Source organism: Nicotiana tabacum, chromosome 16, assembly GCF_000715075.1.
Source record: "Nicotiana tabacum cultivar K326 chromosome 16, ASM71507v2, whole genome shotgun sequence".
NCBI classification, from domain to species: domain Eukaryota; kingdom Viridiplantae; phylum Streptophyta; class Magnoliopsida; order Solanales; family Solanaceae; genus Nicotiana; species Nicotiana tabacum.
The window spans coordinates 137051394-137079344 of NC_134095.1; the positions used below are offsets into that span (position 1 = coordinate 137051394).

Genomic DNA, 27951 nt, shown 5'->3' on the forward strand with positions numbered 1-27951 from the left:
TGAAGTTCGCCAGTTACAAAACAAAAACTTCATCTCTGAAGTTCGCCAGTTACAAAAACAAAAACTTCAGCAATTACAAACAAAAACTTCAGCAAATAGAGAACAAAACTTCAGCTACTATGCTTAAGTTCAGCAATTACAAACAAAAACTTCAGCACACTTGGTACTTCAGTCCCGTGTACTAGAATGCTGAAGTATTGTCTTTGTTACTTTAGCCCCGAATACTGAAGTTAAGCGAAAAAATAGGTATGCTTGCAATTTTTTTTGTAAAGCGGGCATAAGTTAAAACGTGACTCAAATAGCGAATATAGATGCAAATGACTTGTTTTAGCAGTAGACTAAACTAAGCCCTATAACCCATTCGGCCCTTGACAGTATTTTCCAAACAAGAATCCTTTCTCTAGATTAATCCCAAAACCCCAGACCAGTTCACCATCTTCCTCCTCGTTATCTTCCTCGCCACAATACCCATTTTTCCCTGTCCTTCATTTCTCTAATTCATAATTAGTCTCTTTATTTCCTTATTTAAATTTATTATTTTCTTTCCTTAATTGTTTTACCATTTTATTACTAAGTGTCATAGCACAATCTCTTCCCTAATCACTCAAAATCAGAAACTATTTTCTAAAGAACGAATTTTGGCGGAAGAGTTGGGGACGAATTTCATGGAAGAATCAGTCCAGGTTCAAAAAAAGTATCACAAAGTGGGTAAGTATTTCTAGAATTTCTCTTTTCTTTTACTGATTTGGCTCCCGTTCTATCAATTTGATTTTTCAAAATCTCGATCTTGTACTTTTTTCTATTCAAAAGCTTTGCTTTCATGTCATAGATTCTTACTCTAATTATGTGACAGCTTAATTTTGCGGGTTTTCTCTAACACTTATATTGAATTAGATTAACATCTGATTGATTCTATTACTGATATGCTCTTCAACTGGTTAGTTCGTGAACGATGCATTACAATTCTTTTATGTGCTAGTCATTTGCTAGAATAGATTAGTTTTCTTCAGTGGCGGACCCAGTATTTTGTGCAAGCTGGTTCAGTCGGAGAAGTCCATAACTAACATAAGCAACTAACATAAGCGGTATAAGCCGTATAAGCGGGTTCAAAAATAATTTCTATACAAAATTTACCTTGCTTTAGCCATAATTTATACATATACACAGTATTATTTTTTGACGAAGCAGGTTCAGTTGAACCCACTTCTCACCACTTGGGTCCGCCCCTGGTTTTCTTCTATGATTTTCGTCCCTTTTTACTTGCTCTTGCGTGTTGTTCGCACTTGGTTATGCTTAATGTCGTGCGACATTCTATCGAAAGCATGCCAAGTTTAAATGCCCGGGTATTTTTAACCTTCGTATGCTTAACTCTATTTTTGTGTCGTATTTTTGTGCGCTAGAGAACCTTACTTTAGGATTATTAACTCTTTCATCCGTCTGAATATTTTCAATCATTCTGTCAACTAGGAACCATGTTTTAGGTCTTAAAAGAGACTTATCTCCTTACCTTACTCTTGCTTAAAAGGATTTCGAAAAATCTGCCCTTAACAACTTAACTATAGGAAGGGACGAATAGTTTTAAATTAAGACGCGATTTATAATTAATTAGTTCGCTCTTAGATTAACAACTTAAATATAGTAATGAGGATAGTTGGAGATGATACACAATTACCCGAATAGCCATTACACTTTTGGCTATAAACGTCTTAGCAGGCTTTGCACGGGAGTTGATCCATTAGACCTAAAAATTTAGGACCCCCTACTAATTAACCTCGCCGCACTTTATTTATCTATTTTTGTGCAATTGTACTGGGCGGGGATAAATAGGCTTTATTCAAATGATATTGTTTTGAAAGTTGAAATTTGCCTCTTCTTCTATTTTTTCTTTCTTATGTGTAAGTCAACTTCTTTCTACGATTACTTAGTCATTTCTTTCTTATTCCTTTAACGTTTAGTTGAGTTAAATATTCTGGCATTAACTTGTATGTTCAATCATGTAGGCCAGTTAGATGAGTCTTAATTAATTAACTAATTCACATGCCTATTACTCAATAATCCCACATAGTTTAAAATTCGGCTAGGAACCATATTTATGGACCCTGAAGAGTGTCTAACACCTTTTTTTCGAGGTAACTTGAATCCTTACCCGATCTTTGGTGACATTGACTAGTTAAATCACAGTTATTTGCAAATAGGTTCCATAACTCACCTTAAAATCGTTAGGTGACGACTCTTCTCTTTTAATCCTATTTAGAGAGTTGTCACTTGTCGAAACCTAATTTCGCAAGAAAACCAGGCGCGACATATATAACATACCAAAAATAGTAAAATGAGAAAAATAGTGTTCTTAACATAGAAAGGTATAAAAAAATGTGTGTATAGAATAAATACAGAAAATACTCTATTTATAGTTTACTATTTTTCAAAAGTTGAGCCTGAATTTTCCTTTTTCAATATTGGTTCCTCATTTAGGAATTTTGTCAAAATCAATCCAAAAGGTTTAAGAGAAAAAGAAAAAGGTAAAAAGAAAAGCAAACTAGAGAAGCTGACCAGGGAAGTGGCTGAAAATTCGTAAGTTTGCTATCCTCCTTCTCATTTGTTCTGTAATTGCTATTTTTATCCCCAATTTCCACCTTTTTTTTTCACCGCACGAGTTATGATTGTTCGATAACTATGGGAAAACCCAATGTCAAGCTTGAAAGAATGGGAAAAAGAAAATCTGTGAAAGTTAATTTTAGACATTTCGTAGTGATGTTAAGGTAGTAAAAAGCAATTTTTTTTTTTTTTTTTTTTTTTTTTGCAATTAGAGAAGCTCACGCTGTTATTTCTGTGTGAATTTTTACTCTATCCGTCTGATTCATATAGTTCTCAGTTACCCATATTAGTATTCCCCATTTTGTTTCTACCTAGTGGAAAATCGTCTGTAGTCCAGATACAGACTGATCCTCTTACTCACTCGCGTAGTTCATGTACTGGAATATTTTGTTGGAACTTATGCACACAACCTGTTCGATGAAATGTGCGTGTTGTTTTTTTTTTGGGGGTGGGGTGGGGGGGGGATGGGGCTATATACTGAGAGGTAATGCTCACTATGATTCATTTTATATGATATAGTTACTATTTAAAATACCAAACATTTTGTTGCCTGACTTTGTTTTTTGAACATAAAAATCTACTGAACTTTAATGTAGTTTCTAACTGTAAAAACTTTATTTCCAAAAAAAAAAAAAAAAAAAAAAATTAACGAACTAATGTCAAAATCCACGATGAACCTTTTACTCTTTTTTGGATGGAAGAAGTACTACTTGTCAATATAAATGATATATGCTTCCTTTCCTTCAAATTTGATGTTAAAGCTAAAAAGTCAGTTCGGAGTATCTTTTTCGTGAATGCTGTACAATATGTTTGTTTAGCTGCATCTGTTCGACTGATTTGGTTATGGTCTTACGGGCAAGCTTGTTTGCTAAATCACCACTTTGAACATGAACTAAACTTGCAAAGCAAATCAGAATTTCAATGAATTAACTCATAATAAAACCTTGTTACTTCAGTAAACCAATTGTTTATCATGCTCATCCTTCATAGTTTTGTCTTTTTATTTGCCATGTTGTGTCTTCATGGTTTATATAGCTCTCTTTTCATAATATAACATCCTTTAGACTGCTTCTGAGATCAATCTACCCTAAATTCCCAATCTTAATAAATATGGGTAGAAGGGTAGGCTGTGTTCAGTGTAACATTCATTGAGCTTCTTTCTGTTGAAGGTATTTCCCAGCTCATCGCCTGAATATAAAAAATGTGGCAGCTGTATGAAGGATGGAAAGAGATTCTGAAGATCCAAAAGTTCCGGAGAATTGTGTCCTATACTGGATTCTATTGTTTCACTGCGCTCATCACATATGCATACACCAACAATACGTGAGTGTTTTATGAGTTTCTTATTACTTATATCTAATTGCAATAAGAAGTTGAACTCATAGCTTTCTGGTTTTCAGGGAAGTGGTAAATAGGTTTGAGCTTTTGATCATTGTAACCCTGTATAGCTGGTTATAATCATCTTTTGCAGATCTTCTTTATTAATATGCTAAGATATAACTTGACTTGAAAGCATCTTTGTACAAACCTCTGGCGTTCACATAGCTGTTCTCAGAGATATGTTGTTTCTAATCACTATGTGGTTTTGGGTATTGCAGGACTAGAGCGGGGCACTCAAGAGATGACCAATTCTATGCTTCTTATCCGGCTGGAACAGAGCTCCTTACTGACACAGCTAAGGTCTATGTCGTTTTGCATCATATCTAAGGGATTCCTCGATTCGGGCCGAAGAAGTCAGATTTCATGATGATGTGAAAAATTTCACTTATCATGGAGCTCTTTCTGTTTCATTACTGATTTTTGTGGAATTTGTTTTTTCTTTTTTCATTCTTAGTTATATAAAGCAGCATTGGGCAATGTTTTTGAAGAGGAAGAATGGGGACCAATCGAATGGTGCGTCCTGGCTAAACATTTTGAACGACAAGGGAAATCACCATATGCATATCATTCTGTAAGTTAATGATATCGTAATTATGCTATTCCCAAATTTACATTTTATACTAGTTTGTGATGCCTTATTTATTTTATACTTAATGCCATAGCAATGTCTCTTCCTTTCATGCATAGTGCAAAATCCCTTATTTTGAGGCTGCTAGTTCCAGCATGTAAATTGTTCATGTGCTAGATTTCTATAAGACATTAGAGAAGGGGTGTTGCAAACTGCTAATATCTATAAGGTCTAGGATGTTTGAAACCCGCACTTTTGTATTTCTTAAGATATAGGTGAGGAAAAATTCTTGGTGATTTTTTCCCTTCTTCCTAAGCCTTTGTGTGCATAGTTACTGTACTGGTGGGAGGTAGCATGTACCCGGTGAAATAATTGAGGTGCACGCAAGCTGATCCATACACCATTGTCATAAATAAAGAAAAGGAGAATGAAACTTATGATCCCGGCTTATCAAATTAAAAAGAAGATGCACTAAGATGACCCATTAAGTGTAGTCATAGACTAAAATCCTTATAGCTCGTCATGTATTCCACATTGGAATCTAGGAAGTTACATAATGACGTGAACTAATCCTCTAATCTTATTTTTTTCATTTGCATGATTGTCCAGCAATACATGGCACACCTCGTTTCTCATGGACAGCTAGATGGAAGTGGCTAACGAGAGCGCAATAGCAGCAAACACCTCCTTTACTGACGAGTCAACACCTCTCATCTACATCTTGAGCAACCTTAAATCAATGCTAGAAGTAAATTTATGCAGCTGCGGCTTTGTTAGTAACTTCTTACGTCCTGACATTTATTGGCTTTACGGAACACATTTTATACAATCCAACGATGCTGAAAATGTTATACTAACCTCTTAGTGTAAGCTTATTTCAAATCAATATGATGAGTGGGGAGTGGGAGTATTTGAATAAATACTCTTAAATAAAAATTCATATTAGCGAACATTTTTGTAATTGAAACTTCCACAATTTGTGCTCCTTTTATAAATTGAGGGTGGTTATTCCTATAGTGTATCAATGTTAAAGTCTATTTGGTTAAAGTTTGTAGAAGTTGTGTTTGTCTTTACAACTGAACGATGTACATATATATGGCCTTAACGTCTGGTCAATATCATCAATCCAAAGTTTTCTCTGTCTGAGCTTTAGTGTACGTAGCTTCAGTTCTCTTCGAGAGCAAGAGAGTCAATTCTAGCTCCCAGTAGTTTCCTTGAAGTTAGAGAGTGAATCAGAGGCGGTCGGGATTTGAACTTTATGAGTTTTAAATTCTATGATAGCAACATAAGGTGTTAGTAATTGGGTTCTGAATTTTATTTTTGTACATATTTTAAGTGAATTTTTTAATATATATAGAGTTTGGACAAAAATTATTGGGTTTGACCAAACCCGTACTTCGGCTGACATTTCCGTGGAGTTAAACTTGGTGTTACAGTTGGACGTAGTTCCCAATTTTGTTTTATTAACCATGAAAAACCTACTGCAGGATGTTAGTCTGCAGCCTCGCGAGTCGCGACTTTACTCCACCTAATTAATTATGAATCCAATGTTTCTCAAGTATAGTTCTCTTCTGTATTCTTTGTTATGTGAGTGGGAAACTCTATCTTTTAACAATATTTCAAAAACGGAGAAATATATTAATCTATGCTCTATTTTGTTATGTTGGACTGACGTTTTTTATCTAAACCTTTGAACTAATCAAGGTCTGAATCTACACTATAAACTGGTTCAGTTTGACCAACTATTCAAGAAAATAAGTCATAGAAACATAAAAAAGAGATGCCCTATCAGTGACTTCTGGAATAGTCTCATGGACGTGGTAGAAGGTGAAAATCTACCGTTGTTTGAAAACATTGGATTAAGACATTAAAAGAGTCTTTGGTATGATATAAAGTCATTTCTCATCGAAATATTTTTTGATGTTTGGTTAGCAAATTGAGAAATATTATTTTAGAACTAAAAGTAAAAATAATGTCCAATTGTCAGTTGAAGCAAGTAATATGGAGTTAAAAATTATAGTTGTAAGGAAAATAACTTTCCCCGTAAGTGAGGGAATTCAATTTGCCATTTTAAATGAAAAATATTTTCTATGAAAGAAAATGACTTCTGTCATACTAAATACATAAACATGTAATTTTTTAGTTCTCGAAGATTTAAATCCCATGCATGATTACTACAGTTCATCACTTTAAGTAAGCTATATTACTAAAGGAAGTGGTCTTATATTCTTGTTTTAAAATTCTCGCATTTGTCGTGGAAGCTATTGAGGAATTGTGGTTCTCTGTTTTATTTACTCAGGATAATAAATTGAAAACTATATGTCCATTGAGCTCATTTTACATAACACAAGTAGCATTAAAAAAATTGATTAGCCAATGTAGGAGTTGAAATGTGATGATAATTTAATGGTTTCACCAAAAAATCAGTATTAGGTAAGATATATACGATCACATTATATATTTGTACACTATAAATTAAATATAAATGTTATCTAAGTAACTTAACTAAATTTGATCATTTATGCCGAGGTTCAAGTGATATACAATAATTGTATGCCAATACTACTATTGGTCCTAGGGGAGGGTACTTAAGGGGATGGTAAGGGTACTTAGGGATACTTTTAAATTAAAATTTAAAAAAAAAAATTAAATACACACCATCTTTACGGGGTGAAAAAAATTCAAGGCTATGTAGTTCCTTTTATTTTATTTAATGCAATAGAAATATTAGATTTCTAATACAAGTGATAAGTATTTATTTGTATTTCAATATTTATAAAAATAAAATTACATATTTCTTTTGAATGGTTTACGGAATTTTCAATAATTTTAATGATTTTTCACTTGAAATTGATAGCACTTATTCTTCTATGTCCTCGTTGTGTCCGGTAGATAATATTTCATTATAGGCATCATCGTCTTCTTGAATTATTTTTGGAAGGCCAAAGTTTCTTCTCTCCGCTTTAATCCAATATTTCAGCAAGTCTTCATTTCCTTCATCATTGCAAACATCATTTCTAACAGTTGTTCTAGGAAAACCTTCAAAAATAGAAATATACGTTTCAATAAACCCAAACTGATAAGGATTTGCTTCAAAACCGGGACCCCCCCTCCTTAGTATTACCCTCAGTCAATCTATTAAACACTTTTTTTACCAGTTTAGAAGCCATTTTTACTAATAAATAATTAAAATAACAACACTTATAACAAAATAAATGCAAAATAAAGCTAGAATGTTAATTGCAATTAGAGAGACAGAGAGATAGAGAATTAGAGAGATAGGAGAGTTTTGTGTGAAAATTAAAAAAATGAAATGGGATATTTATAGTTTTAAAATAGGTCAAAGGTATATTTAGTAAAGTTTCGGGTTAAAAATATAAATTAGGGGGTTGGGGGTGTTAGGAGGTTGGGGAGGCAAAAATAGTCGTTTTTGGTTATTGCCAACGACTATTTTTTAAAAATAATCGTTGGCAAACGGTAAAAAACGGCTACATTTAAAATATAATGAAAACATTCTAGGTACCGGTTTGGTACCGATGCGGTACCTTAAGGGTACCAACCAGACCGGTTTTACTGGTACTTTTTCCGGTACCTCACATTCCCCGTTCCCTTTGCCTAAATCCCCCACCCCTATCCTCCAATCGACCAGGACGGACTGATACCGGTACGAATCGGATTCCGGGTACTCCCCTCCCCATAGACAGCCCTAGCCACTAATAGGAGGATGACAAAAAGAAATTTTGACAACATAAAGATTCTTTTAAATTATTAGTGAGTTTTAATATGTAATTGCATGTTAGTTATTATTTTTATTAAATTATAATTAATATTATAAAAGATTTACATATAATTACCAATCAAGTAAGTCGATTGTGTAATATCTTATACATTCTGGGCAGTGCTTATGTCGAGTTAATTTAATTCATTCTGTTTTTCTCTCCTTTTTTTTTTCTTTTTTCCAAAATACCGTTATCACCGCCAAAACTTTGTTAGTTTGTCAGTTAAATATATTCCTTCTCTACAAAACGAACATACCCATAAAGTCAGTTTTCTCTTTATTCTCTCCCACTTCCTCTCTTTTCCGCATTTTTAGTAAGGCATTGCTGTGATAATGGACGACGAACAGAAACAAAATCTGTGAGTTTATACGTTTTTTCCACATTAACTCTTTTTTTTCTCTTCATTTGGGATTAATGTTAGTTTCTTGCTCTGTTTTCTGATCTTTTCTTGGTTTTCAGACATAAGAAGGGAATGCATAATACTGAAGCTAATGTTGATCAGCCAAATATTGGTTAGTCAATAAATGTTAGTAGTTTGAATTTGCTTTAATGGAGACTGGCTATTTAATTTAATTGCTTGAATATGGGGGGAGTTCTGTTTCTTGAAATTTCTCATATATGTTTGCTCAATATGATACATCATGTTCTTCCTGTTAGTTTTGCAAATGAATTGAGGTTATTTTCTTTAATTTCTGCACATGTTCTTGAAAAGTTTGGCCATTATTGTTTTAGAATGATATGCACAACTAAATTGCTTCTTCCTTCAGTAACAATTTGTTTGTCATATTACTGCTTGGAAATTTCCTAAAATATATTTAGAATGGAGGTCTCGCTCAAGAATATCATGTTTTTGGAACGACATGTTTATTTTGATAATTAAACTATAGAATCATGATTAATAATATTATCGGGGATATTGTTTCAGTTATGTATGATCCTCGTGAGGGATTTCTGCCTGTGTGGTGGCATAATGTCTATCGAACTGGCAGCACTAGGCATCCAGAAGAATCCTCTGCTATGGTATTACTTGCGAAAAAATTTCTTAAATTATTTTCATATTTCCACTTGGATTATTTTGAGTTGTATGCAATGTTCTTAATATGTCTTAAGTTATTTTCATGTTAGATAATTGTGATATGGATGCAATGTTGTTAAAAAATTTCAGGCTATACAGAATGTCGCACCTAACAACTGGCTTCCTATGGTCCTAATACTGTGGTATCTAATGTATCTTAAGTTATTTTCATGTTTCCACTTAGATAATTGTGCTGTGGAAGCAATCTCTTGCAGAAATGCAGGGTAAGGTTGCGTACAATAGACCCTTTGTGGTCCGGACCCCGCGCATAGCGGGGAGCTTAGTGCACCGGACTGCTTTGCCACTTAGATAATTGTGAATTGAATCTAGTGTTGTTAATATTTTTAGGCTACACAGACTGTGCAGAATGTGGCACCTTCCTATGGTCCTATGTCAAGAAAATCTGATGCAGGTTTGTTTGCATATTTTACATTTTGATTTTAGAATCCTTTTCTCTTGATATGAAGTCAATTAGAATTTGTATATTTTGACACACCAATACATTAAAATAAAATCTATATTGATTTGCAATGGAGTAAATACATATTGAGCTAGCTAGACTTATTTGAACATAAAAATACCACTTTAAAGATTGAACTACAGACACATTCTTGTCTATCGGAAATAGGCATTCTGTCTTCTTAAGGTAGGGGTAAAGTCTGCGTACACACTACCCTCCCCAAACCCCAGTCGTGGAATTACACTGAGCTTGTTGTTGTTGTTGTCGTCGTTTTATAACAATGTTGGATTTTGGTGATCTATGAAAGTAAAGTACAACTAATATTGTTATCTGTTTAATGGGCAAACTAATAATTAACGGATAGTCTGCTGTTAGGCACTTCCAACCAATCCAGAAATATGCAGACAGAACCAACTGTCAATCCCTCTAGAGACAGTTCTTTTCCTAATCCAAAAACTTCTGATGCAGGTTTGTTTAATTCTTTAACATGCATTTTGTTTCTTATATGAAGGAAGTGAGTCATGAACTGTTTTAGTGGTGAAGTAATACTAACTGAGACGATATTCTTGTTGTTTTTAGGATCTTCTGGCCAATCTAGCTCTTGAATGAAGATTGCTGATCTACCAGTTCACTACCTTGTTACTCAGGATTTATCATTGAATACTTTCTTACGCTTGTAACTGTAGAAGAAAAACTTCCTTAAGCTCTCAGGCCTATGATGACTATACATACACTCTTATATATAATGGATGTATGTACGTACGTGTGTGTGTGTGTGTGTTTTAACCACAAAGAAGAAGGAGATGGTTAATTGCACGTTGAAGTTAACGTACGTTAGTACTAGTCCTATTTTTTATTTCTCCCTTTATTTTTCAGTTGCATCTGGCAGCTGCTGGATGTAGGGCTTCACCAAACACGGTGGCAAAACAACGGTATATTAAGAATTCTGGATTTTTTCAAGTATGTACTGTTTGTCTTGACAAAGATAACAGGTTATTGACATGCTATAATGCCCATTTTTATAACAAATTTCAGATTCAAGCTCAAACCCAAAGCTTCATACTTGTTAATGGTGTTTTTTGAATTTTATCAAAATTAATCACCAAAGTTTTTCAGCATGTTTTAAGCAAATTTTAACTCAACAATAATCACGAATCCAAACTAATTTTCTAGGTCATGGAATACCAAAATCAACAAGACCCGATTAAATTTTCAAGTTTTTCCAAAAGGTCAATAATGATAATTTTTACAAGACTCAATAACTCATTTGTTCTTCTTCTTTTTTTTTTCTTTTTTCTTTTTTTTTTTTTTGCTTTTTTGATGAAGTAAATTAGTTTCATTAAAGGGCATCAAGAAGATGCAAAGAATACAAAAGAGATAGGATAATTAGCTCTATTTACAAAAGCCTATGCTACTATCAGGGAGCTAATGAAATCCACAAAAGTATCAGCACTATTAACAGGGATGAGATAGTTCCAGCTAAATAAGTTAACTAAACACGCAACCTTGAGGGAGTAGAGTGGAGTTGATATTGATATGCCATCAAAACATCTTCGGTTCCCTTCTTTCCAAATACACCAAAAAATTGCAGCCACCATTTTCTAGGATGAATTTGTCAACTCTCCAAAAATACCAACTTTCAAAAGTTTGCTTTGTTGATTGTGGCATAAACACATTTGTTCTTCTTCTTATTCTTTTTCTTCTTAGTCATGGGGTTGGGGAGACGAAACAGGAGGGGTAGACAAAACTAGGGTGGGGTTTGGGGTCGGGAAGAAGACATGAGTTATTTTTTTCTTTAATTTGAAAAGGAAATAGTTTAAAAAAAGGGGGAGGAAAAAAAATTAATTTCAGATGAATTTTTTAGCTTTCACGCATCTCTTTTATGTGTAATACACTAGTGTGACACATGGCAAAAGAGGTGTGTAATAGACACTTTTAAAAGTTGTGCATAATATTATTCCCGTATTTTAGAGGTGTGTAAGAGGAATTTGGGAACAAGGTTAATTGGTTAAGTACTTAAGTATGTATTTAGCCAAAATGATACAATATTACAGGCACTGTGCTCGAGTGATATTCAAAGAAAACAGTGTTGGATGTATTTGCCCAACAGCTTGGAATTAACACAAGGATTGCACTTTGGACTATTAATCGGACTTAGCTGATTGAAAATCCAGATTTAATAATCAAAATTTAGTTGATTTTAAAGTCACAAATATTAAAAAATTAACTTAAATTATAATTTTGTCCAATGTAAAATCTATTTAAAAGGTAAAAAAGTTAAGGAACTTCGTGCTTTTAATATAGTACTAGTTTTAGGGTACGCGCTTTGTGCGTATACCCTATCTCAATAAGTATAAAATTTTAAAATAACTATGTATATCTGACGTGCAATTATTTAGTATTATTTCTAAAATTTGATGTTGAGATAAAGAGTATAATAATTACAGATATTGAAATGATTTATTCTAATTATAATATTTATTAGAATGTTACTTATATTTTGGTACATAAACTTTCTGGAAGGAGCATTTGACTAAAGAGTAATGGACATGTTATTATATGCCCGGATAATCAAATAAAATATTTCACAAAACTTACCTCAATTTTTATTTTTTATTTTACTAATATAATTAAATTATATAAAAAATTGGCCTTAACTCTATAACCGATTATAAATCTATAATCTATCTATATTATTATAAAAGTACTAAGCCCATGCGTGAAATATTGATCAATTATTTTACTTTTAAAAAAATAGATTTTGCAATAAAATTCTTATTTAATTATTTTTTAATATTTAGGACTTGAAAATTAAATAAATTTTTCCTTATTAAATATATTTCCTAAACCCGAACAATGTAGGACTCCTAATATTTAGAACTTTAAAATCAATTAAATTTTACCTAATATAAATTTCTTATCTTGTTTGAACTATGTAATGTAACTATAATATCTTTCATGTTAAATATAAAAATACATATCTTGTTTCTTCCTTTTGAAAATCTAGAATTTTTTATATATATATATACTAAGAGTTTCGTGAAAAATAATTTTACTAATATAACATATTTTAAAATTCGAAAACAATTTAATTGGATTCGTATGCTAATTAGTTCGTTCAAACACTTTATTATTTGTTTTCAATGTTGAAGAAAATAAAAAATTTATTCAATTTCTTACTATTAGCTCATCTTTTGTTTTAGTATGTTTTAAATTATTATTATTTTGAAGAAATGTTATACCTAATGTCTAGGACTTCTTTTCCGTTAATGTCGAGGATTCTTTCTATGAGATCCTAAGAAAGCACATGAGATTTTGCTCTAACCCAAAATGTCCATCATTTATAATTTGATTAAAATTATGAAAAAATCCTTTAATTTATATCCTGTTGGAATTAACATAAATAATAGAAATTTTTTACAATAGTATCGTTATACATATAGATGCAAAACTAACTAAAAACCAATTTAGCACCTACATATACTAATAAAGTAGTACTGAAAACCTCCTAATCCTAAAACTGAACGTAACTTTCATACATATACTCCTACGTATAAAGTGAGTAGAAAGTGAAGGAAACTTTATTAGTGTAAATTGAAAGCGCCTGAAATTTTAGAGTTGAAAGGAATTGAAAAAATAAATATTACAAATAGAAAGAGAATAATAAAATGACTATCCCTAAAAAGTATGAATTAATTAAATAACTATTCCTAAATAGTAGGAAATTAATTAAATGACTATTCCTAAATATTAGGAAAATAATCAAAAAGACTATTTTACCAGGGTAAACTCTATTTTTTAAGGGTAAAAAAGGCAGACGACATTTCGCTAAGGGCCTTGGTGCTTTTAATATAGTATAGAGTATAGATATAGATATAGATATAGATATAGATAGAAATAGAACTTGTTGTACAATTAGGTAACCACATTTACAAAAGTAAAAACCTAAATTATGACAGTAAAAGTAATATATTATTCTATCAGTAATATCAAGGGAAATTTCCAACCCAGAAAAGGGTACCAGAAGTTGAAGACCAACATCTCCTTTTTTCTGTTAGCTTTTAATTGAACATTGCTAGATACTAAGTGCTTGAACTAGACAAAAGAGCCAATTTCTGTTTCTGTAAGACTGAGAAGTTCAATTCAGAAACAGATGATACTGAACAAGTTAACATTCAACTGAAGAAAGAAGGGGGAAAAAGTGAGCATACATCATAAAAGTAGCTCAACTAGTTATGCTCATTGCATCTGAACCACAGCATTAAAATACAAGAAAAGGTTCTTACAGAAAAGAAAACAAATGGGATCGAACAAATTATGTAGTAACCATGTTATAGCTAAACTGTTTACCGTTCACATTACAACCAACCATGATTCTAAAGGAGTACATACGCAATTGCATTACAATCAGTGTCACTTACCAGAAAATATAGCAAAAACTTGTCCATCCAGAATTAAAATATTCAAGCATACAAAGCTGCTGGCTTGTTCGATGATCTACTAATCCCATTTTGATATGGCTTGCAGGTTGTATCCTGAGGGAAATGCAGGTATTACGGTAAAAGCAGCAAATTCTACAGTGTCCTATTATCATGCGCACCTTTTATTCTCCTATATTTGCAATTTATGAGCAAAACACGACTGAAAAATACTACCTCCAGTCCATATTATCTGTCTTCTAAGGCTTTTGCATATACAATAAGAAAGACATTTAATAACTTTAATCATAAGAATATTTAGAAATGCTTATGTAGAAGCTCTTCTTTCATCTGCAGGTATAGACTTCTTTGGATCTTATCTTAAACTATCATTTATCTCTTAAGCACCTCACTTAGTTAAATCTACACTAATTAGAATAGTAAGTGTGAATTTGGAACCAAAAAAAGTAATACATGCTTCTCGTTTTGTTTAAAGCGTCAAATATTTGTTTCTTGGGACAGGATGGAGTACTATCAAAGAAAAAAAAATGTACACAAGATGTTAATACATCTGCCTAGTCTTCATCCTGCCCCATAAGGAGGAGAAGAGGGGAACAAAGAGGGGACAAGTAGGATATTTAACAAGTTAAAAAATAAATAGGAGCATTTCAAATATCAATTTTCAAGTTCAGGTATGAAGAGCTCGCATTTTTCTTTTGTTCAAACAAAGAAAAATGCTAAAAGTTTTTTTCTATTTGGAAGCGTGTTAGGTCTAATTCCTATACTTTGGCTGAGTTATTCGTAACTGCATATTTACAATACAGGCTTAGAAGTCCAATTTTTAATTCAGATTGAGGCATAGTTGAACGGATATTGATATTATTATTTGTGAAATTTTATAGTCTACAGAGCAGAAAACACTTACCTCGCAATCCCATATGGCCCCAACACATTTGGAAAAACTAATACTAGAACTTCTAAGCATGCAACGTTCGGTAGTCTTTGGTGTACAATGGCCAGTCTCCCTATGACCTTCGACTGTATTAGCAGTGTCCAATTTCATTGGTGCACAATGGCTAGTCTCAGTTTGACCTTCGAATGTATTAGCAGCATCCAATTTCTTGACCCTAGGGGAGCTCGGGGGGCTTGGAAGGCATCTATGAGCCACAGCAGCTACAACTTGCCTTTCAAAATCACCATTCTTATCGGTTTCCTCATCTATCGAAGCACAAACTCGTTCTCTGCAGATAATTATGAGGCTATTCAGGTAAGACAAATTCATTAAACTATTTACTATATAAAACAGAAGAGAACATCAAGGATATTTCACCTGGGCAAGGAGGCATATCGTCTTGGAAAGAGAATACTTCCACCTCTACCACTGTGTCCCTCGAGATGGTCAAATTGTTGTTTGAAGCAATCAACCCCACTAAAAATGTAGTTTTTCAATTAGCTAATAATTCAATATGAAATGCAGTGCACTCACCAGAAACAGGGAGGACTTCAGAAGCAAAAGTAGGCGAATTGTTAGAAGCCTTTCAAGCAAAAGGAGAAAGCACAGGAAACCTCAGATATTTAAGTCCCGTGATTCCTGTTTTCGAGAAGGATTTAGGTCCCATGATTCTGAAGGTAAAATCAACGATTCACTTCACTATCTTTGTTAGACTTGATTAACCCTTTCCCCTAGACTAAGTGATGCGTGAACAAATTACGTGATTTGTCCATCACTCCGTTTAAGTATTAAAAGTCAGATCATGATACCAATCCCCAAAAAAATGTAGCAGCTTTACAAATGTCAGCGGACAAACATTATTGTTACCTCCAAAAGTAAAGCAATTTCCTTATCAAATTGATTGGTCTTGCCAAATGACCAGTCATCTTTGACTAAGGTATAATCACCATATTAGATCACGACTAAGATAGAATCATCATATTTACTGGTATAAATCTTTAGGAGAAATTACCGTAAAATGGTAAGCAATAGTCTTACACGGTATATTGTCGTCCTAACTGTTTCAGACTATACTCGAGTAAAGGTACAACAACTTAAGTGACAGTTTTTACATGCATACAAGGTATGCAGATATGATTAAATGACGTTGATAATAGAAAAGGGTGCTAATCTAATATGCACCCCTAATAGGAAAAGATATGTATTATTTATATGCTTTGGATCCAAGGAGTGAACGAATTTGGGATTCATTCCCAAACTTCGTGTTTCGTGAAGCTTCAAAATGCACAATCAATTTGTAGATATAGCAGTAGATGGCAGATACTATGGTAGCTGAAACTACCAATATTAAAAAATGAAAAAAATACACAGTTTCAAGCATGAATCCACGGCCTATGGCCTATATCACATGCAGACATGGAAATTCATTGGATATGTAAGGGGAATAGATCACATCTTAACCGCAATTTGCGTAAGTGATAACTCCATCAGTATCCAGTACTTTTAATTATGTGCAAGCAGTATTCTAATAACTTCATTTTACTCCAATGACATTATTATCCATTCATTCAACACACTGAATATTTTTCTATCACAAGCCACAATTATTCTATAAGTCCATTACGTCTACCGATCAAAATAAAAAGTCAACACGTGTGTTGAATGATATCAGAAACTAGAAACACTTGTAACTCTCATTAGCAGCAGATTTCTCCTTTCGTATCACCATGAAGTATCCATTACAGATATATTAGATTATATGCGTCAAGCATCAGATGGAAATGAAGTGCCAATGTAAGAAAAATATGTTAAGTTTGTAAATGAAGAATAAATTTTGTATGAGAACATTAGTACGCAATGATGTAGACTGAAGGATATGAAAGTAGAATCATTGACAGAGGTCTATGACTTCGACTACTATAGGGCTGCCAGTCCTCATCCTAAAAGGTTCAACTAAGTATTTATTGGAAGAACAATACACGGATCATGAATTTCTCGTTAATGTATGATAGCATACAGGTGTTTTTTTTTTTTTTTTTTTGGGGGGGGGGGGGAGGACATATTTCACCAAGACTATGGTGAAATGAGTTAGATCATCAGAGAAAATGGTGTTTGAGCCATAGCTTGCTAGAAATTGTATATACTACTTAGAGAAAAAAGTTTGCAGTACCTTGGATACATAAAGTGAGTGTGATCATTGCCATGAAGATACTCCTTCAGCATCTGAGGGTGATATTCCAGAATCTGCGCAGTTGAGAACAATGCACACTGTAAGTAGTAGAACAAAGTGCAAAATGAAGGTCAAGAGAGGATGAGATTGGTTGTTAAGGCACATACCTCCCGGTAGATGAGCTCTCTAATATCCTCTTTTCCAAGTTTTCTTCGATCAAAGTCGAATTCAAATTTTGAAATAGTCTGCGATGATGGTTCCTGTTCCTTGTTTGCCAAACCACGGAAATATGGATGTGCTAGCGCCTGAGGGGATTAATGAATTGCTAGTATTAGTACAAGATAAGTTATATTACAAACTAAAAACAAATGCCTAATGACACTGTTACATCCTACCTCTTCAGCAGAAGGGCGATCTTTGGGATCGAATGCAATCAAACGCTCAAGTAACCTTAGAGCTAGTGGATCAATGTGCGGGAATTTCTCTGACAGAGAAATAGGTGCCTTCCTCTTCATGCTGCTTAAATATCTCCTTGCCTTTTCATTTTTAATCTGCAGATATCAGGAAAATTGGAAACAAGATATATTCAAGATTTGTTACTAGATAATATGTTTATCAATTGTAACAGATGGATAGAAAGAACAAACCCTTGAAATGGCTTCAGTCGACGGCGAACCAAGCAAATCAGTTATGACATCCAATTGGTGAACCGCATTCTTTCCCGGAAATAATGGTTTTCCTGTAAGCATTTCTGCAAATATACATCCTAGACTCCAGATATCAACTGCTGGGGTGTACTGCAATTAAGCCTTTTGTTTTAGAATTTGTACAAATTTCTGAAGATCATTTGCATAATAAAGTTACCACAAGTGAGACACACTGATGGCGTACACACCATCTCCTTAGGCATATGCTAAGTTCAGATTAGAGTACCAAACCTAATGCTCATTGGCACAGTCTAACTTTATTAAGCAGAAGTTTATCTAACATTCTTGCACTTCTCTTTTTTCCACTTATGACAAGGATACCATAGAAACTGAAAACTGTTGAAAACTCATCCAAGATTAGGAGAAAAAGTCCTTGAAGGTTCATGGAATATGCACAATAACTAGCTCCAACCCCCCCCCCCCCACCACCACCACCACCACCAACCCCACCACCACCCAAACAAAAAAAAATAAACCAACACACACACACCCTCTCTCACTCTCGTGCACAGATTATTCTGCTCAAATATCGGGCATTCATTAAATCGTGTCAAGTGTGCCATCTCACTAGTACAGTTTTCATAAAACTAATCTTCTCCCTTTGCCCGTAAGGACAAACTTCTCAAAAACACAGAAAAGCATATAAGAGAGGATATTTTTACTCCAATCTCCCAAGGTCAAACTTTCCAATGAGCCTAGCTTCCTATTTCCCCTCTCCCTACATTGACAAAATTTCTGTTTTGGGAGATCCCAAAATTTTGACACACTTAAATTAATAGTGTTACTGTATGATTGTTATTTCTTTCAATGATGTGATATTTTCCATCGGACTACTATGTCCTTAAATGAGCAAAAACAACAAGTAGAAACAGGGAACTTCACTGCCAACTATGTACAAATATTCAATTTAGAACCCAGTTATTAGCACTTGAAGTCATCGTTCTAAAATCCAAAACCCATAAAGTTAAAACCCTGGCTCCACCTCTGGTCTTGCATCCCCCATCAGTTTACAGAAAAGATAAAAATGAACAGAATAGAACTACTTACTTGCTATTCTGAGGTGAATGAAAAAAGAAACGAGAGAGGATATCTTTCTTCATAATCAGGGAGTTACAGCCGTACATCTACTGTTATGAGCTATAAAATATATATCATTTTGGAATTGAAGAGGATGACGCTAGTACTCGAGATCAAATTGTTGAGACAGCATCCAAAATACCGTTCTTGAGTTCTTTGTCAAGGGAAGACAGAGTATCTTTATAAACATCAAGTGGTGAGCAGTTTCTCAACAGCAGTTACAAATCAAAAGTGGCCCACGCTATGGTAAAGGACAGGGAGATTAGATGTATACTTATTCCTTAACGATAGACATTTCTTTTTTTTTATGAAGCTTAACGATAGACATTTCTCTGCAACAAGCAATTGCTATATCACAAGATTTTTAGGTAACATCTTTTTTGCTTAGAGAACATAAAATCAAGTATAACATCAGAAAATAGAGCAAGAGGAAGCATGGGATAAAAGTAATTTTCCCTAAGCAGTTGAAAAGGATTTCTACAATGGTATGACATCTTGATGCATCAATTTCAAATATTAGCTGATCACTCACTCTCAAACTGACTTGATATAGAGCACACACTTAAAAATGAAGATTGCAAACAAGAAATGAGGAAGCTAAAGAACAATGACACTAATTCATTAGATGAACGAATATTGAAAAGTAAAATCCCATGCTAACTAAAGAAGTTTCACAATATGAAATTCAAGTTTCCAATTTTAACATGAGAGCACGAACACGCACCTGTAGCAATCAGATGTATACAGAGTGACAAATAAATGTATAGAAACATGCATATTTACCTGTATAAAATCATACTTACTTTGGAGAAAAAGGAACCACAAAGTTCTGGAGCACGATACCAACGAGTTGCCACGTAGTCCTTTAGAGAAAAAGCATGAAGCATTTTACTTGGAATTACAGGGGTAACAAATTAACAACTTAAAGAATTATGTTAGTATATAATTTTCCATACTATAGTGAAGTACTGAATAGAAGAGAGAAGACCATTTCATCTTTGAAAGCACAAAGAATCAGGCATCAATCGCAGGTATACTAACGTAACACTTCACGTTCACTGACAGCCTTGAGATATTTTTAGTGGCTATTTGTAATAAAGATAGACCAAGAAAAATTTAGAAGTAGAGAGATGAAGCATACAGTCCAGAAAACAGCAGATGGGGTATCGCCAAGTGATACCCGAGCAAGCCCAAAATCACAAATTTTCAGCTTGCAATCTGCATTTGCTAGAATGTTCTTTGGCTTCAAATCTCGATGGAACACGTTTGCTGTTAAATCAACAAATGTGAGAATGAGTCATCATAATGTATGTAAAAACAGAAAAGGTCTTCAATTTACCAGAAAACAGAAAGAGAAAATCGCAACCTGTATGCATATACTTTAAACCTCGAAGAAGCTGATACATAAAGAATTGATAATGTTCAGGAGTGAGACTGTCATTTGCTTTAATTACATGTTGAAGGTCACATTCCATCAACTCAAAGACAACATATATATCCTTGAATTCCCTCGGACATGGAGGCAACAATATATGCTTTATTTCTACAATATCTGGATGCCGAAGCAACCGAAGTAGCTTTATTTCTCTAAGGATGCGGGTGGCTTCCGAAGCATGCTCAAAAACATCATTAATCTTCTTTATTGCTACCTTTTCTCCGGTATGAGTATCAATTGCTGCTGCAACAACGCCATAGCTTCCCTTTCCAACAACCTCTTGGATTTCATATTGATGGGCTTCACCATATTCAGTGAAGAATTCTTTGAAATCCATCACCTGCAGATTTATGAGATACTATTAGAATCTATGTGCTCGGACTCGGGTCGAGTATCCAATACGGGTGCAGATGTAGAAGTCGGATCCTTCATGGCTTAAATTTTAAGATTCGAGGTACGGGTGCAGGGATTCGGCTAAAAATTATTCAAATATCTAAAAATAGAGTTATAAAAATATGTCAAAGTTATGGGGCATTAGGGGAAAAACTTACAAGATATTCGGAGAAGAAGAAAATATTGATTAAGAGGAGAATCCGAGAAGGAGATAAAAGAAAAAGGATTGACAAAAAAATTTCTATATACAAGCTGTTCCATCTACTTCACTTTCACTGCAGCTTTTGTTTTGATTTGAGAAATCATTTTATATCTCCGGAATTTCTCCATCAATTTTGGTCAAAGTACCATAAATCAGTTGACCAGTTCCAGTACGGATCCTACACCCACACCCATTGTTGTGTCGACACAGGTGAGTAACTTAGATTAGAATTCCTCTTTAGACAAACTGGCAAGGTCCATAAAAGATGCAGAAGGATATCAATATCCCACATTTTTTGAATAACTTTAAAATATAAATCTGGAGTGAAATCTTCTCTTTTCCTCTTGCAACTATGGTCTAAATGCCAAGCTCTATCCCGCACATTAAACAACATATTCCAGTGCAACAAATATAATTTTACTGAACATTCTTAACACTGTGTCACAAAAAGTACATGAAACAGATAGAAGTTAAGGATATGACATGGATCCTAAGTATATATATGTCAAATATTACTTTTTACACAAATATATTAAATCTTGAACGCCCTCAGGGGAATTGCTCGCTTTAACCCCCCAAGGTTCTCTAGGGTGGTCAGTCGAACACCCTTCGCCGGAATACTATACTATGCATATATATGTCAAATATTACTTTTTACACAAATATATTAAATCTTGAACGCCCTCAGGGGAATTGCTCGCTTTACCACCCCCACCCCCCAACCAACTATGAAAAAGAAAGATAAATTAAATGATGACGAAGAAGAATAAGAAAATTTACCATTTTTTTGGTACTTAGACTTGTAAAGAAGATGGATGCTGTTTAAACCACTTTCAAGACCTGCAATGCATCAAATGAAATTAGAACTAAATAACAATTAAGTACTCCAGTTGCTAATTACTCACTGATTAAAAACCCTGAGTACAACAACAACAACAACAACAACAACAACGACAACAACAACAAAGTGTAATCCCAGTAACAACAACAACAACAAAGTGTAATCCCACAAGTGAAGTTTGGGGAGGGTAGGATATACGCCGCATTACCCCGCCTTAGCCCTATCCTGGAAGGGCAGAGAGACTGTTTCCGATAGAAACTCGGCTAAGTACTAATACAACAGATATCTCTAAATATCAGCTAATTAATCTTTTTAATGAGCAAAAACGCCAACCATAAACATTCATATTCTATTCAACCACATTCCAAATATTCAGAGTATAGTCAACAAGAAAATAAAACTAGAATCATGAATCAAAGAATACCTCTATAAATCATCCAACTGCATACAAAATGAACAAGTAATTCTAATGTAAAAAACTATATATAAAAACACAACAAAATTAACAAGCAAAAACAAACAAAAGATTAGATCTTGAATGAAAGAATTCACCTCAATAATGGGTCTCTAAAGAGAGGGAAAACAGCTTATTAATTTGATACTCCTTTTCCAAGTTCCAAGCTTTAAGGGATTGACAATTATTATATATGTATTACTTATAATTCCAGGAAAAGGTACAAAGTCTCCAGAAATGAACAGGTAAAACCAACCCCAGTTGAAAACGCTTTATATTTATGGCAAGTTGATTAAATATAATAAAAATAAAAGTTGAAGAAAAAGCCAAGATTGAATATGTCAGCTGTCTTTATCAAAAATCTTTCCCACTAGCTGTTTTTTTTAAAGAAAATAAATAAAGAAATGGGCTTTAGAGTGGGGACAGAGATGTTTAGATTTAAATAAATAAGAAAAACATAGGGAGAAATAAACAACGAAATGGGCGTACATACATCGTTCGCCATCCAATCCAGCATATAAATACGTAGTGATGTTTTGGTTGAACGGATAAAGGATATAACTTCCGTAATAAAATACGTATTAATTTTAGAATTATTTATACGATAAGAGGTCGTTTGATTCAATTGTGGGATAGACAAAGTTATCCTGAGAATATTTCATGGATTAGCTATTTTACATTCTATATGGGATAAGCTAATCCACCAGTTTTGTATAAAAAAGTTTCTACCATTAGTTAATACCCATAACTAAATACTAGATAAGTATAATCTCATATTTTACCCCATAATTCTTGTCCCGTAACCAAATGATCCTTAATTGAGGTATTGTTTTTATAAGATGTTCAATGTGAGATAATATTTTGGAATTATTAATTTCGAGATAAAACACTAAAATGACAAAGACGCTCTTTTCGAAAACTCTTATGTTAAAGTTTTTCAAGAGAGTCAAGGTTAAAATTAAAATGTAGAATTATCCTAATTTATGAAGAAAAAAATGCCCATTTTATATTATAGATCGTGTGTCTTATTTTTAGTCAATAAAATAGGTGAGAATCATAAGCTCTTACGTTCAAATTCCAGCAAAAGCAAAAAATATTACTCCCTCCGATTCACAATAAGTGATTTTTTGGTTATTTTCACGCAGATTAAAAAATTCACCTTTTAACATTAATTAGCAATGAAATTGACCATAATAACCTTTTTATCTCTTCACATAAACACTCCTAACACATACTTCAATACTATTTACTCTAAAGGCAATGTAGAAAAAAAATAATTAATTCATTCTTAAAATCTAGAAAAATCGCTTATTTTGGACCACAAAAAAAAGGCGAAAAAATCACTCATTGTGGACCGGAGGGAGTAGGTTATTTCTTTTCATCTGTTTAAGTCTTGGTGGATAAAGTTATCTTGTATCTGTTAATGGTGGGACGCGACAGGTATGCCGAGGAATTAGTCAAGGTACGAACACCACGGTTATTAAAAAAGTAATAAAATTAGATCTATTAATTAATTTTATTTTTACATATTAAAATTTGGACAATTTAAATTTAGTAGTTATAATTTATTACAAACCAAACGATCCGGGTGCACCTATATTTTTATTTATAAAAAAAAAAAATCGAATAAAATAAATAGAAATGGAGAATTGATGAATAATGAAAGAGTAGGATCCGATGCAGAGCTTAAACTACAGGACAAGAGTTGTAAATTGAATGCGTAAACAGTGGAACGTCCGACACCTTAAATTGCGAGCCTTATCTTATCTTCCCCCTTTTTTTTCCTGACAACTTGTCTGTGTCCTTCAGTTTAAGCAAGTTAACTGACCTAAGCTTAAGCTCCTTCAGTTTCAGTTTCAGAATCAGAATAATATAAGGAAGGAAGGATAGAGGAAAGTCTGATAAATTCTTAAGAATAACGCGTCAAATACTTTTAATATTAATAACCTATAGAATAGGCAGATCATCCGCAGCCATTACTGTGATATGCAAGTTGTTATGATGATTAATCATTTGCTCTTCAAACCACAGGATCCAACTTGCTTAATAATTTAAGTTTTATGCACTTAAAAAATATTTAGTCAATCACATTAATTACACATCAATAACAACATATTTTTCCTTATAACCATTTGGTATTCGAAAATTATCGGCTCGCCTAATTAAAATTCGTGCTGCGTAAGATTCATAAGAGGTAAAGTTCCCTACTGAGGGTTCTTCATTTTTAGATTAAAAGTTTCATAAGTCACCCTATTTGGTCACCCTCATTTACCTTGTATCAACTTTAAAAAAAAATTAACTGATATTTAATTTTTTGGTAACTTCATATACATACTCTTTTCTCTTCTTCTTAATTTGCAACACATCAATGCATGCTTAGGGTTTCTCTTTCTTCTCCTTCTTAGTTTGCAAAATATCATTGTAGGTTATGCTTAAGATTTCTTCTTCTTCTTCATAGTTCCAAAATAAGTTTATTATATTTATTGTTGTTTTGATAATTTGATTATTGGGGTTCGTTTTTTATGGTATTTAAAAGTTATATTTCAAATTTAAGCTTATTTAGAGTTGATTTGGACATTGAATCGTGTGTTGAATTATTGAAATTCGAAGAACAAGTTTATGTTTGTGATGACCCGATAGGTCATCTAGAATTTTAAACCCTAATTCGTATTTCGAAACCTCAAATACCTCATTTTAGCCTTCCTCAATTTGCATTCACAGTCCTGGTGTTTTCTCGGAAAGCTTTTATGTTAAAAACTGATAAAATATGAAATTTTCCTTTAAAATTCATGAGTTGACTTCGGTCAACGTTTTGAGCAAACGGACCCAAATCTGTGTGTTGATGGTCCCGGTGGGTCCGTATCATGATTTGGGACTAGGGCGTATGCCCGGAATCGAATTCGGAGGTCCCTAGCTCGAGTTATCACTTTTTGTCGAAATTTAAAAGTTTAAAGGCTTAATGAATCTAAAAGTGTGACGACCCTGCCATTTTCTCATGAGTTACCGCTCCGTTTTTTCCATTTCTGCTTCTTTATGCTTTGTTTATCCGTGTTATGTGGTCTCGGGTTGGTCGGATCGAATCCGGAATGATTTTGGTAATGTTTGAGACACTTAGTCTCTTTTGAGGAAGCTTAAGTTGGAAAAGTCAACCGGATGTTGACTTATGTGTTAGAGGGCTCGGATGTGAGTTCTGATGGTTCGGATAGCTTCGGGAGGTGATTTAAGACTTAGGAGCGCGATCGGAATGAGTTTTTGAGGTTCGGAGTAGATTTAGGCTTGAATTGGCGAAGTTGATATTTTGGCGATTTTCAGTTGGTAGGAGAGATTTTTATATAGGGGTCGGAATGGAATTCCGAGAGTTGCAATAGTTTCGTTGTGTCATTTGAGACGTGTGTGCAAAATTTTAGGTCTTTCGGACGTGGTTTGGTTGGGGTTTTGATCAAAAGTGGAATTCGGAAGATTTTGGAAACTTAGGCTTGAATCTGATGTGTTTTGATTGATTTGATGTTGTTTGAGGCGTTTGGAAGATTGGTACAAGTTTGAATAAGGTTTTGGGATATATTGGTGCCTTTGGTTGAGGCCCCGGGGGCCTCGGGGTGATTTCGGATGGTTGATAGGGAGTTTGAAACTTTGTTGCAGCTGCTGAATTTGCTGCTTCTAGTATTTCTACACCTGCGGATTGGGGACCGCAGGTGCAATAAGGGAGGTTGCAGAAGCGAAAATGCCTGGGAAGTCAGGGACCGCAGATGCGGTTGATGGACCGCACCTGCGAAGGCTCAGGTGCGTAATATTAATCGCGGGAGCGGTTTTGACCGTTAAGTGAAGAACCGCAGAAGCGGTTAGTTGGCTGCATATGCGGTACCGCAGAAGCGGTGAATAGAGCCGCAGATGCAAAAATGCCCAGGCATAAGGTATAAATTGTGGCCTTCGCGAATTTTAGCTAATTTCACAATTTTTATCTCGGCTTTGGAGCTTTTGGGACGATTTGAAAGAGGGATTCCAAAGGAACTTCATTGAGGTAAGGAATTTGGACCTAAAACTCGTTCCGATGCCATTATTTCACGGATTAGAGCTAGAAATTATGGAAATTAAGGGTGAAAATTTGGGGAAAACTAGGGCTTTGAAACTTAGACCTTTGCTTGAGGATTTGAAGGACCATTTGAGGTCGGATTTCAGAACTTTTGATATGTATGAACTCGTGAGGAGATGAGGAATCTATTGATGTAAAAATTATCGAATTCTGAGACGTGGGACCGGGGGTCGGGTTTTGGTAATTTCGGGATTTTTGGTATTTTTTGATTGTTTTCGCTTGTGCTTCGTTCTCTTAGCATATTTTGACGCGTGATTCTGATTTTGGATAGATTCGATGCGAGTGGAGGCCGATTCGAGGGGCAAAGGCGTCGCAGAGTAGTATTTTCACTGGTTTGAGGTAAGTAACCATTGTAAATCTGGAACTGAGGGTACAAACCTCGGTATTTGACTTGTTTTTTATAAATGCGGTGACGCACATGCTAGGTGACGAGCGTGTGGGCGTGCACCGGTAGGGATTGTGACTTGGTGCGTCCCGTAGCGGCTATTAAGCCGCGTATTTGATTTGAAACCTTATGATATTCCGTACTTTAGCTATTTATACTATATTATAGGCTATATGCCATGTTTGGGGCCTTGTGCTGACCTGTTGAGACCCTTAGGGGCATTTTTACTGTTTTCCTCACTCTACTTATTGAAAGCATATCCTCAGTCATGTTTTACTTGTTTAAATGTTTAAAATTGGTTTTATCACTCCACTTCTAATTGTGAGGACTGTTTGGGCTGAGTTCCCTAATTTCTATTGTTGTGCCCGAGAGGCTGTGAGGTTAATGACTGAGAGAGGTTGAGAACCTAATAGTGAGGTTATTATATGTATATATTATGGATCGGGCTGCATGCCGCAGTGATATATAAATTGGATCGGGCTGCATGCCGCACGATATATATATTGGATCAGGTTGCGCGCCGCAGCAATATGATGCTTGGGCTGTAGGAGCCCCTCCGGAGTTTGTACATCCCCAGTGAGCGTAGTCGACTATAAATTACGGATCGGACTGCACGCCGCAGTGGTTACTATGATTTCTATTATTATGAGATATTAATGCGCCTGAGTGCTGAGAGTGAGTACTGAGTGACGAGAGTGAGTCACGAGTGACTGAGAGGCTGCCCGAGAGGCCATGTTCTGAGTGATACCTTGCCCGAGGGGCCCACTTATGATATTTTCAATGATTTCGCTCTTCTTTTAAAATAAGCCTCAGTTGAAAAATTGCCAAGTATATGATTTCAAGTGTTTAAACTCAAGTTGATAATTTTACGACGAAACTGGTTTTAAACTGTGAAATGGACTTGCTTTCCTGTTGTTTATTCAATTATATGATTTTTAACTGCTCGTCACTACTTTCAGACCTTATTTAC

At 34.3% G+C, this 27951-nt stretch overlaps 3 protein-coding genes across 6 annotated transcripts; 2 read left to right on the plus strand and 1 right to left on the minus strand.

Moving 5' to 3' along the window:
• The first annotated feature begins 383 nt into the window (after nt 1-383).
• Nucleotides 384-5463, plus strand: LOC107764869 (uncharacterized). 4 transcript variants are annotated; one of them, XM_016583454.2, is made up of 6 exons: nt 384-708; nt 2473-2571; nt 3776-3918; nt 4194-4275; nt 4430-4546; nt 5153-5463. In XM_016583454.2, the coding sequence occupies exons 3-6, from the start codon at nt 3797-3799 to the stop codon at nt 5201-5203; spliced, it is 372 nt and encodes a 123-aa protein (XP_016438940.1). In that variant the 5' UTR covers nt 384-708; nt 2473-2571; nt 3776-3796; the 3' UTR covers nt 5204-5463. The 4 variants fall into 4 exon arrangements, with proteins under 4 accessions (XP_016438940.1, XP_016438938.1, XP_016438941.1 ...); XM_016583453.2 differs by having other exon boundaries at nt 572-708; nt 3765-3918; XM_016583452.2 differs by lacking the exon at nt 2473-2571 and having other exon boundaries at nt 436-708; nt 3765-3918.
• Nucleotides 5464-8090: 2627 nt separating this feature from the next.
• On the plus strand, nt 8091-10783 carry LOC107764873 (uncharacterized). Its single transcript, XM_075232480.1, has 7 exons — nt 8091-8680; nt 8782-8834; nt 9248-9342; nt 9488-9540; nt 9746-9809; nt 10222-10325; nt 10437-10783. Exons 1-6 carry the CDS (start codon nt 8655-8657, stop codon nt 10285-10287), a joined length of 357 nt encoding a protein of 118 aa, XP_075088581.1. The 5' UTR covers nt 8091-8654; the 3' UTR covers nt 10288-10325; nt 10437-10783.
• Nucleotides 10784-14163: 3380 nt separating this feature from the next.
• Nucleotides 14164-22777, minus strand: LOC107764871 (mitogen-activated protein kinase 9-like). The gene is made up of 12 exons (XM_075233375.1): nt 22605-22777; nt 21992-22051; nt 20548-20956; nt 20323-20450; nt 19985-20044; nt 18045-18194; nt 17793-17948; nt 17565-17702; nt 17398-17471; nt 15606-15704; nt 15201-15516; nt 14164-14392 (listed from the first exon to the last, which is right to left on the minus strand). The coding sequence occupies exons 2-12, from the start codon at nt 21992-21994 to the stop codon at nt 14321-14323; spliced, it is 1605 nt and encodes a 534-aa protein (XP_075089476.1). The 5' UTR covers nt 21995-22051; nt 22605-22777; the 3' UTR covers nt 14164-14320.
• Nucleotides 22778-27951: the final 5174 nt, after the last annotated feature.